Genomic DNA, 15,981 nt, shown 5'->3' on the forward strand with positions numbered 1-15,981 from the left:
AAAACATTTGGAAAAACTGACTTATTCAGACACTTATTGTAATTAATTGCCATGGATAGTGCCAAGAGTAATCACAGGGATCGGCTCATCTGCCAACAGCCTGAGGTCTCCTTCCTAGCAAAGTCCTGCTTATCACTGAGCTAACAGCTAATATTAGGGGGGGTTACATTGACTTGAATTATGGCACTTTCTACTCAGTAAAAGTGAGTATTTGGCAAAGGTAAAACACAACACTATCGTGATGTGTTCACATTTAATCTTGTAAAATGTATTTATCTTGCGAGAGATCATTTTTGTAGGCCAACCACAAATGTTAGCATCGCACTGGTTCCCTTGAAAAAAAAAGCCAATGGGATTTTTCCATTGGAGTTTGGATTATTGCAGAAAATAGGCTCAGTGGCAAAGACAAGTTTATAATATTTACATGTTTTGTTCAGCAAGATGATCTTCACAAATGAACACCAATGCAATTATTCACAATAAAGAATGATTTACTCACAATCCGATACAGAACAATCAGCAATCCTATACCTAGCGACCATGACTTCAATCATATGTGGTATATTAACAGCCACGGTAATTAAATTACATTTGCACACTGACAGATTCAAAAATGTTATTGAAAAAGATCGACAAAGATCAACAAAGCTTTGACTACAGTCACAACTTACCAGTGACCTTAAACATGACCTTTAACATTTAGGTGGCTAACAAGTGAATACTCAACGGTCGATAAGGTCTGAAAGGGATTAGTGGAGGCAATTGACAATGATCTGGCCTGATGAATGGCTGCACATTAGAGCAGCCTAGTAAACGGTGAAATGATTAAAGACAGCGGCCAAGAGGGAGCTGCTTGGTTGATATCAATTAAAGCAATGGAAAATAATGCAATGGTTACTGTTCATAACTGTCGCTGGGTATTTCATCATGGGTGATAACACGCATGCAAGGCAATCTCAATGATATATTAGAGTACACAACTGCTTAATGATAAATGTGGGCTTATTAAAGTTGCCTATACTTGAGTATTCAGTAAATACATTTTAGGCTGTTAAAAGTTGAATTCCAATCACACTTAAAGGGAGGGAGCAATTGAGGGGAACCAAATACCTGCAGATAGGATGGCAATACACTCTTTCTCAATAACTTTTAACTACAACAGCATAACATTTTCTGGATCAATAAACTGTCACACCAATGTACCTTCAAGAGAGGAGAGTAAATAAGCCAATAAATCCCAGACTGTAACAAACAATAGATGAGAAGTCTGAGATGACACGCCTGGAATTTGATGTGCATCTCTGTAGTCACAGCATATCCGCAGACCCCCTCTGCCTCCCACCCGCTGAGTGTCTCTGTCACACCAAGCTAACGCAGAACCCCCACTATGCGATCAATACAGATATCTGCTTTAATAGTTTTATACTCTCTCTCTTCCTTCCCCTCTCTCCCTGCCTGTGATGAGTGACTGAACATGACATTAAACCATGACAATCCCAGCACATCTCCCCTTCCTTGCATCATCAAGGGCTCCTTTCCTTGTCAGTCTGACCTTCAATTACCAAAGCAGAAGTGGACACTAATTTGCTCCAAGTTTTATCAACCATATTGCTTACACTTAGCATATACTGTTGCATCGACTCTTGGCAGTGAAGAAGACAAAGCTCATAAGTCACAGAGCTTTCCATCAGGCACTACAAAGCATCCTACTTTGTGCTGCTTGCATGTTGTAAAAAAAGCTCCACGTACAAAAGGAGATTCATCACCTCGGTCTCAAGTGGGGATAGACATTTGCATATACCGTACGCACGCACTCATACGAATATTCAGAAGCAAGTTCCTACCTCATCCCAGCTCAGAAACAATGACACCCTAATCCGAGGACAATACGGGCACTAATCCACACAAAACAGGGATTGTATGAAGAGACAAACGTGGGAGAGAGGAAGAGAAAGAGTCAGCACGCTAACAAGCAAAGGAGGCTAATCCTGATGAGAGATAGAGGCTGGGCGAGAGGGATAAAAAATGACTGTTAGGGAGGGCAAGATAGATGGAGCAAAATGAAAGTGGGAGAATGGAAGTATGGATAAAGGAGAGGGGTAGAAGTAAGGTTCAGAGATAAATGGTAAGTACATTTCGTTTAGTACTTTCTTTACCTCACAGAGTAATGTAAATATGCAACAACTGATAAAATCCACCAATGTCAATGGCCTTTTCAAAATCAATGGCTGCCGGGTAAAACTGAGAAACCAGTGGATTGCTGATTTCCCCCTTATGACTGGAAAGAAGGGTGTGTTACCTGCATGCCAGATTAATGACAGCACACAAGTCCAAACTACCTCCTAAGTTACTTTATGACTGGTAAATGACAAGCAAAGCAGCATTTGAAAGTTATTTTATTTAAACACATTTTTTTCAATTCAACAATCCGGCACAGTGCTCACTCTACATAAAACACACCGGGGCTACATCACGTGACTTTCAGCAAACTTCACAGAGAACAATAAGGGCAACAGAACCTGGTCTCGCTCAGCTACGTTAGCATAAAAAAGGAAAACCCCAAAAGATGAAATACTCAAACTAACAATCAAACTAGTCATGGCTCACCTCATTGTTAGTAAAGTTAATGTGCACATCGTACATATAACTGAAGAATAGAATTCATCCCAATACCTCTCACTGCAAAGGGGTCACAGCTGCAAAAGGAAAACTATCACCCGCTCGCTGCTAAGGGTTACCCAAGGCTGGAATTAATGAGACAAAATCAAAGTTGACGATCCAGAGGACTGAACAGATGACATTTACAAGAGGCCAACCAAGGCACTTAATTACACGCTTTCATAGAGTGGCAGAATTAGTGTGCAAGAGTGGTACCACACATAAACAGCGAAGGAATATCAACATTAGTAACCTTTTGAAGAAGTCAAACAGAACAGGTAAAGGGGAGGAAGTGTTTTGGGTGACATTTCATGCGGTCAAAACCCAATAACAGAGTGCGAGTGTCAGAGGAGAAGTGAGAGCAGTGCTTTTTGGGAAGATGAGCTCACTGACTAAAAAATGCATGGCTTCGGAGCGGATGAGCGCCGTGCATGAGTAACGGTGCAGCAAATGTGCCATGTGGCGTTCCTTGAGTTCCTCTCCTGCTTTTTTGCAGGAAGATTTCCTCATAGCTTAATCCATTACCTCACAGCTGTGAGTCATCCTTGTCTTTCCATCCCTCACACTTCAAAATCATTATCTCCTTTTCTGTCTATTTGTCTATTCCTATTTTTCCTCATCTCCTATTCCATACGCTCTATCTTTCCATCTCCCTCTCACTTCTTTCTGAGGCTAACCCCTCTCTACCAGTTGATGTCTCCTTTCCTGTGTCTCCCCCTTGTCTTTCCTCACAATCTCCCTCTCTCTTTGTTAGGATGCAGTGAGGGTAGGCCTTGCCAGTGTGTCGTCTGTCAGTGTGGAAACAGGAGGCAGCACAGAGAGCCTTTCACAGAAGCCAAACTAGAGACAGGCATGAGAGAAGCACCTCAGTGTCCACTCTCCCTGACTGCAAAACAGACAACTTTGTATGTGTGTGCATTATAGAAATGCTCACAACCTCACACACACACACACACACACACACACACACAACACTGTCAAAACCCGCCCACTGCCCTAGTATTCGCCTCAGTCTGTCTGTCACTTTGTGCCACTGTCACACTGCTCACACCTTAGTTGCTTCCCCACAGTGGGACTGGCTCCCTTTGCTGCGGTCCACCAACATGTGTTCAGCTTGTTATAAAGTCACACTCATATTTTCTCTCATACAATCAAAACACACACACACACACACACACACACAGATGCGTTTTGCTCCAGGCCATTCAGTCAATCATCCCTATACAACAGGGTCACATTTCCAGGGAGACTGCATGTATTTTTTTCACAATTGCTCTTCGTCTTCTTTAAAATTGAGCTCATTTTTAATCATGGATTAATTTTAGGGCTGCATTTTTTGGACACCAGAGAAACAGCAAATATTCAACGCTTCAGGGGAAGGAGGGTTCCTGCACATATATGTTACTTGGGCGAGTTGCCTAGGTATACTCATCATCATCATGATGATTATCATCATCATTCAGTTTCTTTTAATTGAAAACCTTGGAAAAAACTTTGAGGGATTTTCATGTTCAATGGTGCCGAGGTATGAATACAAAAAGTGGAGACTCAAATAGCAATAAAGAAGACTGCAATTAAGAGAAAAAAAGTGTGCATAACTGATAAATATTTGGATGAAGTGATGAATCTCAAGGTTCGGTGATATACTGCATCTGAAGGTTTGCAACTGGAAATGGCTGCCTGCCCATAAATAACATCCCCGAGGTCCAATACATAGTGAAAAACTGCTTCAGCATTTCTTTTATTTATAAATAATGAAGAGCAAGATTTATTTTAAAAAATAAAGCCCCATTTCAATCTCAGGTTTGCTAACAACATGTCAATATTATATATACTTGTATACAGATCATTCCTAGCGAGACATACATAGGGGCGAGCGCACTATCCGTCACTGAGAAGAATGCGATCCGTGAAGAATAAATACAAGACTAGACCCGTCTGTCAAGACAAAAAAGAAAAGAAAAGAAAAAGAATAACTGCTTACCAAAATTGAAAATCTAATACCTACCCAAAGAACCAAAATCAGAGTAGTTGAATAATTTGGTCAGGCCTAATTGGTTTCTATTATCTTTTTAAAATGGTATTATTGTGAGCGACATTGTTCAAGAGCTTACTTTTTCTTGTTTTACCACATATCAACTTGTCTTTTCTATAAAAAGGTGTGTATATTTCACTAGAGCCTCCTTATAACGTACACTATATTTGGTTTTTGTATTACTGGATGCATAGGTTTGCAAGAGAAGTGGTCAAAAAAGGCACATTTACATCACCTGCTGATTCAAGAACAGTTCAAGGGGGAAGTATACAATCTATAAATCATATATATATACACAGCTTATGCCTTGTAATCAGTCTTTTATTTTTGGTGAGTTAATTACTTGTGTACATAGTGTCATCCCTAGTGAGAAAAGCATATGTAGTCACCCACGCAGACAGCTATATAGTGGTGTTATAGCTGGACAAATGCACACACTTCTTGGCTCGCTCTAAGGCACTGCAAACAAACTCACCCGACGCCATGGGTTCACAGGGAAGGTTGACCTTTCTGTACATGCTCCACTGCGCAGTGTACTCCTGTGTCCACTTGTGCGAATGTGTGCACTTGAATGTCTTCTGTGCAGATGTGTCTGTGTGCAACTATGGTGTGGGGAGTGTTGTATTCCACTCCTTATCTGGAGAGCAAAACAACAACTTGTCCTGACCACAGACTAGACCATGTCTTGCCACCCAGAAAACAAATAGAGGGCTATATGGAATGAGGGTAGACATCCAAACAAATGTGTGAGTCTTGCTGTGCTTTGCAAAGCAGATGTGCCTGCCAATGACTTGTGGGGCAATGGGAACTGTCAAGAGCTCTCTTAGCTCATGTCAGTTCTATAAAAAGAGAGAAAATAAATAAATAAAATATGAAGATAATCCCAAAAAGTTGGATTCAGTATAAAATATTAACATAATGTGAAGCATGGAAAGAGACTGCTGTAAGACTTTGGACAACTACATCACGGTACAAGTAATTTGTAGTTTAAAACAATATAATGCATGAATATAAGGGAAATTATTCTTCAGAGTTAGTGTTTAACTTCACTCACTATGCGCGAATAATTCTATTTGTTCAGAAATAAAACAAATTTAACAGTCTCTGTGGAGAATACAAGAGGGATAGAGCCACAAAACATTATTTGCTTCTAATAGTCATCTCAAATTATTGGGGTTAATTGGCAATTCACCAATTTAGTGGTGAAGATGAAACACAAGGCTTTAAAAAAACTAATGCACTATGAGTAAAGTGCACAAAATCCATCGACACGTCTTGAGTGTCGTCTGAATGTTTCTGGTGCATTGGAATATTGATGTAGAGTGTTTGTGAAAGTCAGTGTGCATGCCAGGCATAGTAATCTATGTGTGTTTATGTAAAAGTGTGTGTGAGCAGAAACAGTCTTCATTAGGCTGACGGAGAACTGACACACAACAATCAGCCATTAATTAAGTGTCAGAAGCATTTAACAGTCAGACACGCTGGCGGCCGATTCCCATGCCAGACTCTAATAACAGCTACAATCTGCCAGAGAGGAAGCTCTGCTTACCCGGACGTGCCAGACAGCACACATTTTCCAAGAAAATGAGAATGCATTCAATACAATTAAAGCCACAATAGCTGGGCTTCCATTTAATATTAAAAAGTCCAGGCTCTTGAACCCCACTCTAATAAGAAGCAGTTGTTCCTGGCTTCTTACAGTCCCTGCACTTACAGTGTCTCTGCCTGTCACGGTGGCATTCTGCATGGGATAAAGCTGCACCACGTCAACAAATAAATATAATATATATATATATATATATATATATATATATATATATATATATATATATATATATATATATATATACATCTACTGCTACTGCTACTACAGAGAGCAGTCAAGGTAGTTAAACCGGAAATTATCACAGCAAGCAATAGGCAGTGATATCAAGCCTGTCAAGATTTTATTTCAAACTTGTTCCTGGTTGTTTTTCTCATTTTCTTACCCTTTTCAGATTCTAAAGTACTTGTTATTCTCCTGCCGTTTACTTTAATACAGTGTCAAGCTTGAACTTAAGATATCCACTAAGCTGCGCAGGTTTGTTTTGTTGCATAAAAAACAAAAGCAAAAAATCATGTTGCAAGAGACTGGTTTCTTCACTAAGTAGCCTGTTCAACAGCCCATCTTCAGTCTGAAAGACAGGCCTGGGTTTGCAAACCACTCACACAATGGAGTGTTAAGAAGGGCATAGTGAGTAAGTGGTTATAATCACTGCTCCAGCCAGCAGGAGCAGTGCTGAGCACTGATTTAAACACTCACACACCTCTTGGATAACATGGAAAAAATAAATAAACAAATCAGATGACATGGTTTTAGCATAATTTAGAGCATGAGCTAGAGGGGACTTACAAAATGCCCCCTGTTGGCTAAGGAGTCCCCTGTTGGTGAATGTATTAAAGTGCTGAAGTTTGATGTTAGATAGGAAGGTAAGTGCTCTCACACACACACACACAAACACACACACACATATACACATTTACCATATAAAATGCATTCAAAACCAGCCCAGCACAGAGAGCAGTCAAGGTATTTAGACTTACAGTCAGCAGACAGCCATGTTTGAGCTGAAAATGATATCAAAGCTTGTACGACATAGTTTTTTAACATATTTATTCTAATATAGACTATAATCCACAGCCTCTATTCAACAATATGTGTAGGGCATCATAACAAACTCCCATGCCTAATGCAGCTGCCAGCAGTTTGACACCATGTTGAATAGTGTCCGTGGACTTCCCTGGTCCCTAACCTTCTGCCAGAGTACACTCACAGACCAAAAAGCATGTTTTAAGGCTATATATTTACCATGAATAATGTACTGAACTGGGGAAAGCTAGTACTTTTGATTTATTTATGTTTTATAATATACAGTAGTTACAGCCCTGTATACAGACATTCATGTACAAAACAGTGAAAAAGCAATGTTTAAATTACATGTAATAATCTAAAGTTCCAAATATGATGTCAGCCTACAGGCTCAATTATTCTTCAAAGGCAAATTAGAGCTAAGTAACATCTGATCAAATGAAACCATGCTTTTAAAGGTTTTGTTAAAACTAATGTTATTAGTAAGTACTCATATGGCTACTGAGTACTCAAATGTAAGTATTTGCACATATCAAACATTTTCAGCAGTAACATAGCAATAACCTGCGGTTTTGTAATGCTTATTGACAAAGCAAAAGCTCCTTAACAGCTACAGAGATAAAACATGGGACAATGGTACAATCCATCCATTCCATGCGGACTGTATATGAAATGCCTTCGTGTTTAAACGCAAACAGGGACACACAATTCTGTTGAAAATTCTACAAGAAATAATGCATTAGCAGCTGAACTGACAGCATTTTAGAATTTTGGTACATTCATTTGTTTACATGTGTTAGAGGCATGTCCTTTATGTTTCTATATGTTATTTGTTTTCTTCTTGCACAATGATTGCTTTTTTCATTTGCTCATTTAATCCAAAAAGTGGACTGTTGTTTGTAGCCTAACAGTAATCTGTTAATAGCAGACTGCATTGCTAATATTGTGAGACGGCAGACTACATCAATAGAGAAAAGACAGGAATATAATATTGCTATTGAATGAGGCTGAATATATAATCAAAATCAATCAAACAATCCATGTAAATTGCTCTTTGGCAAACAATTACTGTTGTGCATCTTTCCTAATCAAAGTCAATTTTACCAGAGCGAGCAGCAAACAACATCCAAGGAAATTATCCCAGGGGAACTCAGCAGGTTATTAAACCCCCTCAACCCCTCCCTTTAAATTACAGATGCAAACACACAAACAGGGCCATAATGTACCCCTAATTAGAATGTGTATTAGTCCCTATGGAGGGAAAATAGAACATTATGGTTGTAGGATTTGATCCAGGTCTATACTTGTCTTGCGCCTCTGTCATCACACTCTCATTTGGCCAACTCCCCGACTTAAGGGGACGAGCCTCATTTTTCAATTAGGCACTAGACCCACTCATGCTTCACTGCTTTCTCATCACCCTCATCTACTCTGCCCCCACCTTCCTCTCTCATGCTAATAGGAAGGAGGGAAAGAGAGGGAGGGGGGCGGGGGGGGTGGTCGAAGGGGAGTAGATAGAGACGCTATTGTAGATCAGCTCTGATGGATGCAGAAGGAGAAGACTCCCTCTGTTTCTCCTTTACCCACTTTCACAGAAACATGTTATTGCTTATTATGACTATTTTTTACACCAAACCCGTCATATATCTACATCTATATCTTTTGACTAATTAACAATTTATTTAGATTTTCCGTTTTAAAGCCTTCATAATGCAATGCTATGAAGAGTAAAGTATCGAAAGATGGAGATATGAAAACACGCAAAACTGGTTTAAAAAGACGAATACAAAATGACTTTGTGAAATATTATGTACATGCCATTTTTATTCCTATTTCAGACACCTACAGTGACTTAATGCTGAGGAGGCAGGCTTTGTGAGTCGTGCGGCAGGGCTGGCTGTATTTTTTTTTTTCTTTTTTGGCTGACCCAGTTGGTAGGCACATAGAATATGCAACTAAGACACAGACGGTAGAGAAACACCACGGTACTTTAACATTCAAGACGGAGGAAGGACGGGCGATAGCATTAGGGAAGAGGCAACGAAACATGGGGGCCATGCAGGTTGAGATTCGCAGTAGAGACAAAATGGAAAAAAGACGAGTAAAAAAGGAGAGAGAAAAAAGATGGAGAGAAAACATGCAAAGATGGAGCGCAAGGAATGCAGTAAAGACATGAAGAGATAAGAGTTCTCTTCTACTCCCAGTAGATATGTTCAGAGGCTTTGCAAATGTTTCTAATTCCCTTTGCCTCCATTAACCTCCTTCTCCATAGCTACAGATTAAGCATGAATACAGAGTTCGCAAAGAGATGAAGAAGAGAAAGAATGGAATAAGACGGGATCAAGGAGTCTGGTGGTTGCCATGGTGATGAGAGGGGAGAGATTCCAGAGTGGTCTCAGCCATTACGCAGTGTGTTGGGGAGATGGACTGTGCAGCACTTAGGCTTATTGCAGTGTGGGCTGAGCAGATATCTAATATAGACGAGATGGGCTTGCACCAAAATGGTGGATGGTAAGCACAGTCCAAATAAAAAGAGGCTGGAGAATACTTCAAGGCTTCACTGCCAAAAGCTGTGCTGAGAAAAGCCAATCGGGCTAAGACAAGAAGACACTTATCCCATTTGAGAAGACAAAGCCTCACACACATACCCAGTGATGTCTACACTGAGACATACTAAGGCACAGAGACAAATAAGAACATAATCAGGGCTACATTGATGCTCTCCCACAACAGCTAAGTACAACCACTCTATTTATACAAGGCCAATAACAACAGTTGACTTATTTGGCTAGGCACTGGGTCATATGTAATGAGCAAGCGCAACGACAGCTAAAGATAGGACAGTAGTTTTATTATCAACCAATAGCATAATGCAAAAGGAGCAAGATCCAAATTGAGAAACAATCTTTTGTTATAAACATTGCGTACGCACAAAACGTGGCCTGAAAGAGACATACTCAACCTCCCGATCAACAGTTGTGATCTATAAAAAAGCAATTTAACAGGAGAATGTGCGCACCTGTGCAGACAATTTTGGATATAGGGTAAATTGGCGACACAGATAGTGAGGTAGTGAATCGATGCCAGATGTATTAATGATGCCTCTTACACGTTCAATTTCACTCAAAGGAATACTTCACCAAAAAAAAAAGACCATTTGTATATTAATTACTCACCACTTGCTACCTTGAATTCTTGAAGAAAAATGTGTTTTTCTTGCAGGCCTCCAAGTTGAACGGAGAATGGGAAAGAAAACAGAGTGACTCCTTGATGAATTGAAATTAATTGAAATCCTAATTGGGCTCCAGGTGTCACAACGGCAAACCTATTTCAAAAACTGGATAAATTAGACTTGGCTTGTACTGTACAAACTGTGTGTGGGTTCGTTAACAGATTTTTGATTGAGTTTTGCTGTTGTTAAACCTGGACCGCATTTACTTCAATTCATCAAGGATTTACTCCGTCGTTAGGCTCTCCGTTCCCCGTGGAGCTGGGAAAAAAACATTTTCTTCAACAATTCAAGGTAACACGCAGTGAGCAACGCATTTTGACATTATATAACCACTGTTATGGCAAAACACAGTTAATCTCTAGTCATCCCTAGTCTTGTGGGTGTCCATCACAGTTTACTGCTATAAAAAGGGTGACTTGTGCAGAGATAGAGAAGAGGAATAAGACTGGCCATATGCCAATTTATTGGCTCAGATTAAGTGCAACACACTGCTTTCAAAAATTGTGGAAACATTGGAAAATAGAAATTACCAAAGGGCTTAATACAGGACAATGTCAGTTTCTACATAAGCACACTTTAAAATGTCCATCCTGATACTTGTAACTTCTTGAGATGATACACAGTGGGATCTCTGATTATGTATAATCTTTGGTTGTAGCCTCCTCTCAAATGTGTCCCCTGCCGACCACTGTGCACCATTTCTAGCTGTGAACTAATCAAATCAAAGCAGAACAGTGGCTCTATGCCAGTGGTTTCTGGTCAAACTGACTTCAAACAAAGCAGCACAAAGCAGTGTGTCAGCTTCTGCAACATCTTCCCGGTGTTTATCGACTTCCTGGGTAGTTTAATACCAGAAAAGTTATTTGAACATCCCCACTCTCCCACTGACAGCAGGTATGAAGCCACCAAATAAAACAAGAAAGAAAATAAGATATGTTCTGGAAACTAACAAGGGAAATTTAAAACAAATCTTTAAATCTTATCGTATCTCCTCCCTAAATGTTTTTGACATCATAGAAAATGGCTTGAGGGGCATATGTGTTTTGGTTGGGCAGCATGAAATGCTGTTTGTTTCCCTACCATCCAGCTGATTTTAAGCATTGTGTTGATTTTAATCAGTAACCAGAGAAATGATGTCCAACCAATAGCCACAGGGTGAAAATTCATTATCTCTGGCGTTTGTGCCAAGGGAGCCCGAGTGGGATTTCAGCGACACAGAGAAGTCAAAAAACTCATGTGTGGCATGAGAAAATTGCCAAAAAGGTTCAAAGGAAGAGTAGAATTAAATTTAAAAAAATAGGACAAATGGAAGTAGAAAAAGAACGCAGTTTCAACTCATCTGAATGCGGTGCTAAGATTCACATGAGTGCATACGCTGTACAGCGTATTGAATGTCAACTGTGGGCGGTCTTCCACACTTTCAGTTACATTGAGTCATTAGTCCTGTACTTCTCACTCTCCAATTAACATTCACTCTAACCTACAGGGCAGCATCACATGTCAGCACAACAGGGCCTCTCTCTCTTCCCATGTGACATGGGTCATTGCAGTTGATCCCACTAGCGTCATGTGAGGTGGGTGACAGGTAATTATGGCTTTGCACTCATTTCCCCTGGTGCTCAGTAGGCTTGATATCCCTGAAACAGTCACTATGGTACCAAAGTCACTGCGAGCATAAATATTTGCATTATTTTAATAACATATATATATATATATATTTGTTCACTTGGCTTTATTGATGTACGTGTGACTGCACAGTGTATGCATGAAAGTGTATGGCTGCATGTGGCACAAAAAAAACAAACATGATCATTAACCGTGCTATTTAATATAGTTACCTCTTTTTTTTTTAAGTTTTTGTAAACACATTTGAAGCAAGAGACAGTTACATCTTCCAAGGTCAGAAGCTAGACGAGTATGACAGTTTTGTTTCCACGAGTGAGAAAGAGAGGCGCGACGCCCCGTTTGCCTCCCGGTGGAGTTAACAAACAGTCTCTTTGCTCTTTTGTCTGTGGTTTTATCTAGTCACGCAATGTGGTCTTAGGCCTCCCGAGTCGCTTGATGTGGCTTCATCGAGCCACATCCCCATTCCCCACGTTCGCGATAGCTCAAAAAGACTGACAAACTCCTGTCAGGTAATTAGCCTAATTAGTCACTCCCTTGTATCTCCTTCCCCTCCCTAAGCTCGTCTTTCCTCCTGCGTGGGTTTGATGAGTGCCATCATTAATATCATCCCGCCATGGGTCATAAAGCATTCCATGTCACCGTGATAAAGGTCCCAGTCCTGGCCAGTGAAGGGAGAGACGATAACATAGCTGGATATAAGGGCTTTAAATGACATCGTTTGAATTAGATCAGTGCACACTAGCTACTTTTGTACCGCAACATGAGTCACGGTACCGTGTTCTCTCCTCCTTCGCTGTGTTTTTCTGCCATTTGTTAGGAAACTTGAGGGATTTTGCTCAGTAGCTCTGTAGCCTTTTCTCATTAACAGTTGCCACGAAGAGTGGCTGAAAGATCACACCGTGTTAGAAATTATTGGCATAAATTACTTACGTGAGTGCAATGTACAAATCAATAGAGGACAATCTGCCAATCTCAGAGGAGACGTTTGAGATTGACCATAAATTCATCACGTCCATAATAGAACATATGTCACAACATGATCATTTAGCTCAAAAACCAACAAGATGGAAGTTGTGTTACCTTCATAGACAGCTTTAAATCCCTGCCCGCTGACGGCGTAGTCAGACAGTAGCCACAGTGTGAGCCTGGAGCCTGTACTCACAATGGGCGAAGGCAGCTGGAATCCCGTTAACCTGAGAACAAATGCACAAAAGGACAATAACAGTCAGACAAAAACAAGGATTCAATCAACAGCACAGTTGGTTGCAAGGTCAGGTGTGAAGCCCTCTTCTATCAAGCCAGCTGTTCCCTTCAGTATTCAAGGATAACTTTTTGCATAATGAGGCTCTGAATCATCCACAAATTATCAAAATGCCAAGACCTCAACGGTACAGAAAACCTCGACACATTTTTCTCCATCAGCAACAGTCAGAGTAACTGCAATCATGCACCCCCAGTAAATTAGAAACACAGCAGCCAGTCTGGGAATGAACAAACAGTTGAACAGACAACAACATTGTCAGACTGAGTAAACAACCACTTCTAAAAGACAATCAGTACTTTTGAGATATGCACTTCAACTGGAAGAGAATATTAGTTTTTCTATGTATACCTGTAATGTCCATCTTATCAGTCTAAATGGTATCTTATGTACTCAATGTTTTTTTTCATGTTGGATGTCATTAAGGCTTGTTTCAGCATCAGTTTAACACAATTCTGAAAACTCCCTTGTTAATTAGGGCAGTTTTACTTTGTGCGTTTCATTTTCCATTCCAAAAAAAATTAAATGTTACTCATCTGGACCTGTATTTATTAAACATCTGCAATTGCTCCCAACTTCCCCAAAATGTTTAGATTACCACGTATGTGATCCTACGTTTAGACCTAGGTGTACAAATAGTTTTGAAACTTCCTTAAATTTAGCATTAGGATAAACTCTTTTAACATGTAGGATAAAGCAGAGCCTGTGAGGAGTTCCCAACAGGTAAACAATGACAGGAGAAACACCTATACACATTCCTACTGGTGTTTAAATGCAGAATTGAGATTCTTGGTTTAAAATAATGATCTTTTTCAAGGATACTGACATTTAAACATCTCCTGATTGAAGGTCAATCCACAAAACTACAGTTATTTTGCAATTTCACTCAACAGAGATCTTCAAAAATTGCTTAATTGTGAATGTAAAATAAATAATTGTAAGCAATGTGGAGGTTCTCTTGGATTATTACTTCAAGCACAGGTGAAGAGGACACATGCTAATGTAATCCATAGCACAGCATCAACACATATTGGTTATGCATGCATGATCTTTGATGTTGTGGCCAAGTGGTCCAGGTGCACATGTCGCACAGACACCCCCGGTCTATGACAGCAGACCAAAGGCAGCACTACAACAGTGCCTACATTAACCTATGCCATTGTGCAAAGGCCCATGCACATCTAATAGGAATTATTACAAAGTAAATACACAAATACAACCAAACAGTACAAGATCGTTTGCTACATTTAATGTGACAGTCTAAAGGCAAATGAAATGCAATTTGTGTCATTTTTAGCACTTCAGCTTTGATCACATCTTTAGCCTGTGTGTCTTTTCTGTGTTTAATCAACTTGGCTTACGGTTTTAAATGTGTGTTTAACACAATTTCATAAATAACTATGAGGTGCTGGTGTGGGGTGGTACCGTTCTTAGTCCTAATAAAACTTTCAACACAGTTGAATTGTGTAAAAATAAAAAAAACACACCTACCCGTCGCTCATTTTATGTCTCTATATTATTGTGTATGAGACGTCTCATTAGCGTCTTCTAAATGGTTTTGCACACGTACATATATTATATATAAATGTGTAAGAGCAGACATAACAATTGTGTTCGGAGACGTTTTAATAGAGTAGCGTTACTATAAAAACTAGTGTGGCAACTACAACATCTGGGGGACTAATAAGCAATGTATTATGGAAACAAGTAATACACTTTTGGGTAATGAGCCTTGTCTTATTAGTGCCAGCTTTAAGCAGCAGCTTTACCAGTCTCAGCTAATAAATCCATTTCACATGTTTGCAACTCACATACTGGTGGTACTCACATATACACATACACATTCTTGTTAAAAAACAGGTGTCCACTTATCGTTTGTTGCCAGTCACCACAGGTTGACTCATCGGTGCATAAACACAAATGTGTGTCCACGCTACAGTCTACTGATTTACTGATTTTAATAAAGGATAATGTTGTCAACTGACCTTTATCTAATCCTTAAAAGTTCCCGTCCCGAGTGCCACTTTAATTTTCGTTTTATGTTCCCACATGCACTCTCTCGCTGCATGTGTATCCCACTTTTTACAATCTATTACACCCCTCCCTTTTATCTCTCAGTGTTAAGAGAGGCTTCAGTGTTTCACTTAATCCTTAAGTACCACAGTGGAGGTGGGGAAAATTGCAAAACACCAGTACGGGAAAGATGAATTGAACCAAAACGGGAAGGGGACTTCAATATATGCATGATTTCATTCCTCTCTGTGAGATTGTCACGGTGGGATATCAGCGAAACTACGAGACACATGTTCATGCAAATAGCCCCTTCGCTGACCACAAATTGAGTTGGAAGGCAGCCATCTTGGTTCAGCAGCGCACTGCAGGGAAGGGGGGGATTGATAGAGGGTATGATGGAAGGGCTGAAAGTGCTGAGAGGGGGTCCACAAACTGGGAGGGATTCTTGCCGCATCCAAATCATGATACGGGCCCAAATCATTTTTCCAGGCTAAGAGAAAACAAAATGGATACTGTCAGAAGACACA

At 40.0% G+C, this 15,981-nt stretch overlaps 1 protein-coding gene across 1 annotated transcript in view; it reads right to left on the minus strand.

Annotated features, from left to right (window-relative positions):
- The window catches only part of csmd2 (CUB and Sushi multiple domains 2), a gene marked incomplete at both ends in the record, with an annotated part of 202,691 nt that overhangs the window by 156,570 nt on the left and 30,140 nt on the right, over positions 1-15,981 (minus strand). Inside the window, one exon of the mRNA XM_079176438.1 lies at positions 13,261-13,373. Within this exon, the coding sequence (XP_079032564.1) occupies positions 13,261-13,373 (113 nt within the window). The remainder of the gene's footprint in view (positions 1-13,260; positions 13,374-15,981) is intronic.

This window comes from Pholis gunnellus, assembly GCF_910591455.1.
Source record: "Pholis gunnellus genome assembly, chromosome: 16".
NCBI classification, from domain to species: domain Eukaryota; kingdom Metazoa; phylum Chordata; class Actinopteri; order Perciformes; family Pholidae; genus Pholis; species Pholis gunnellus.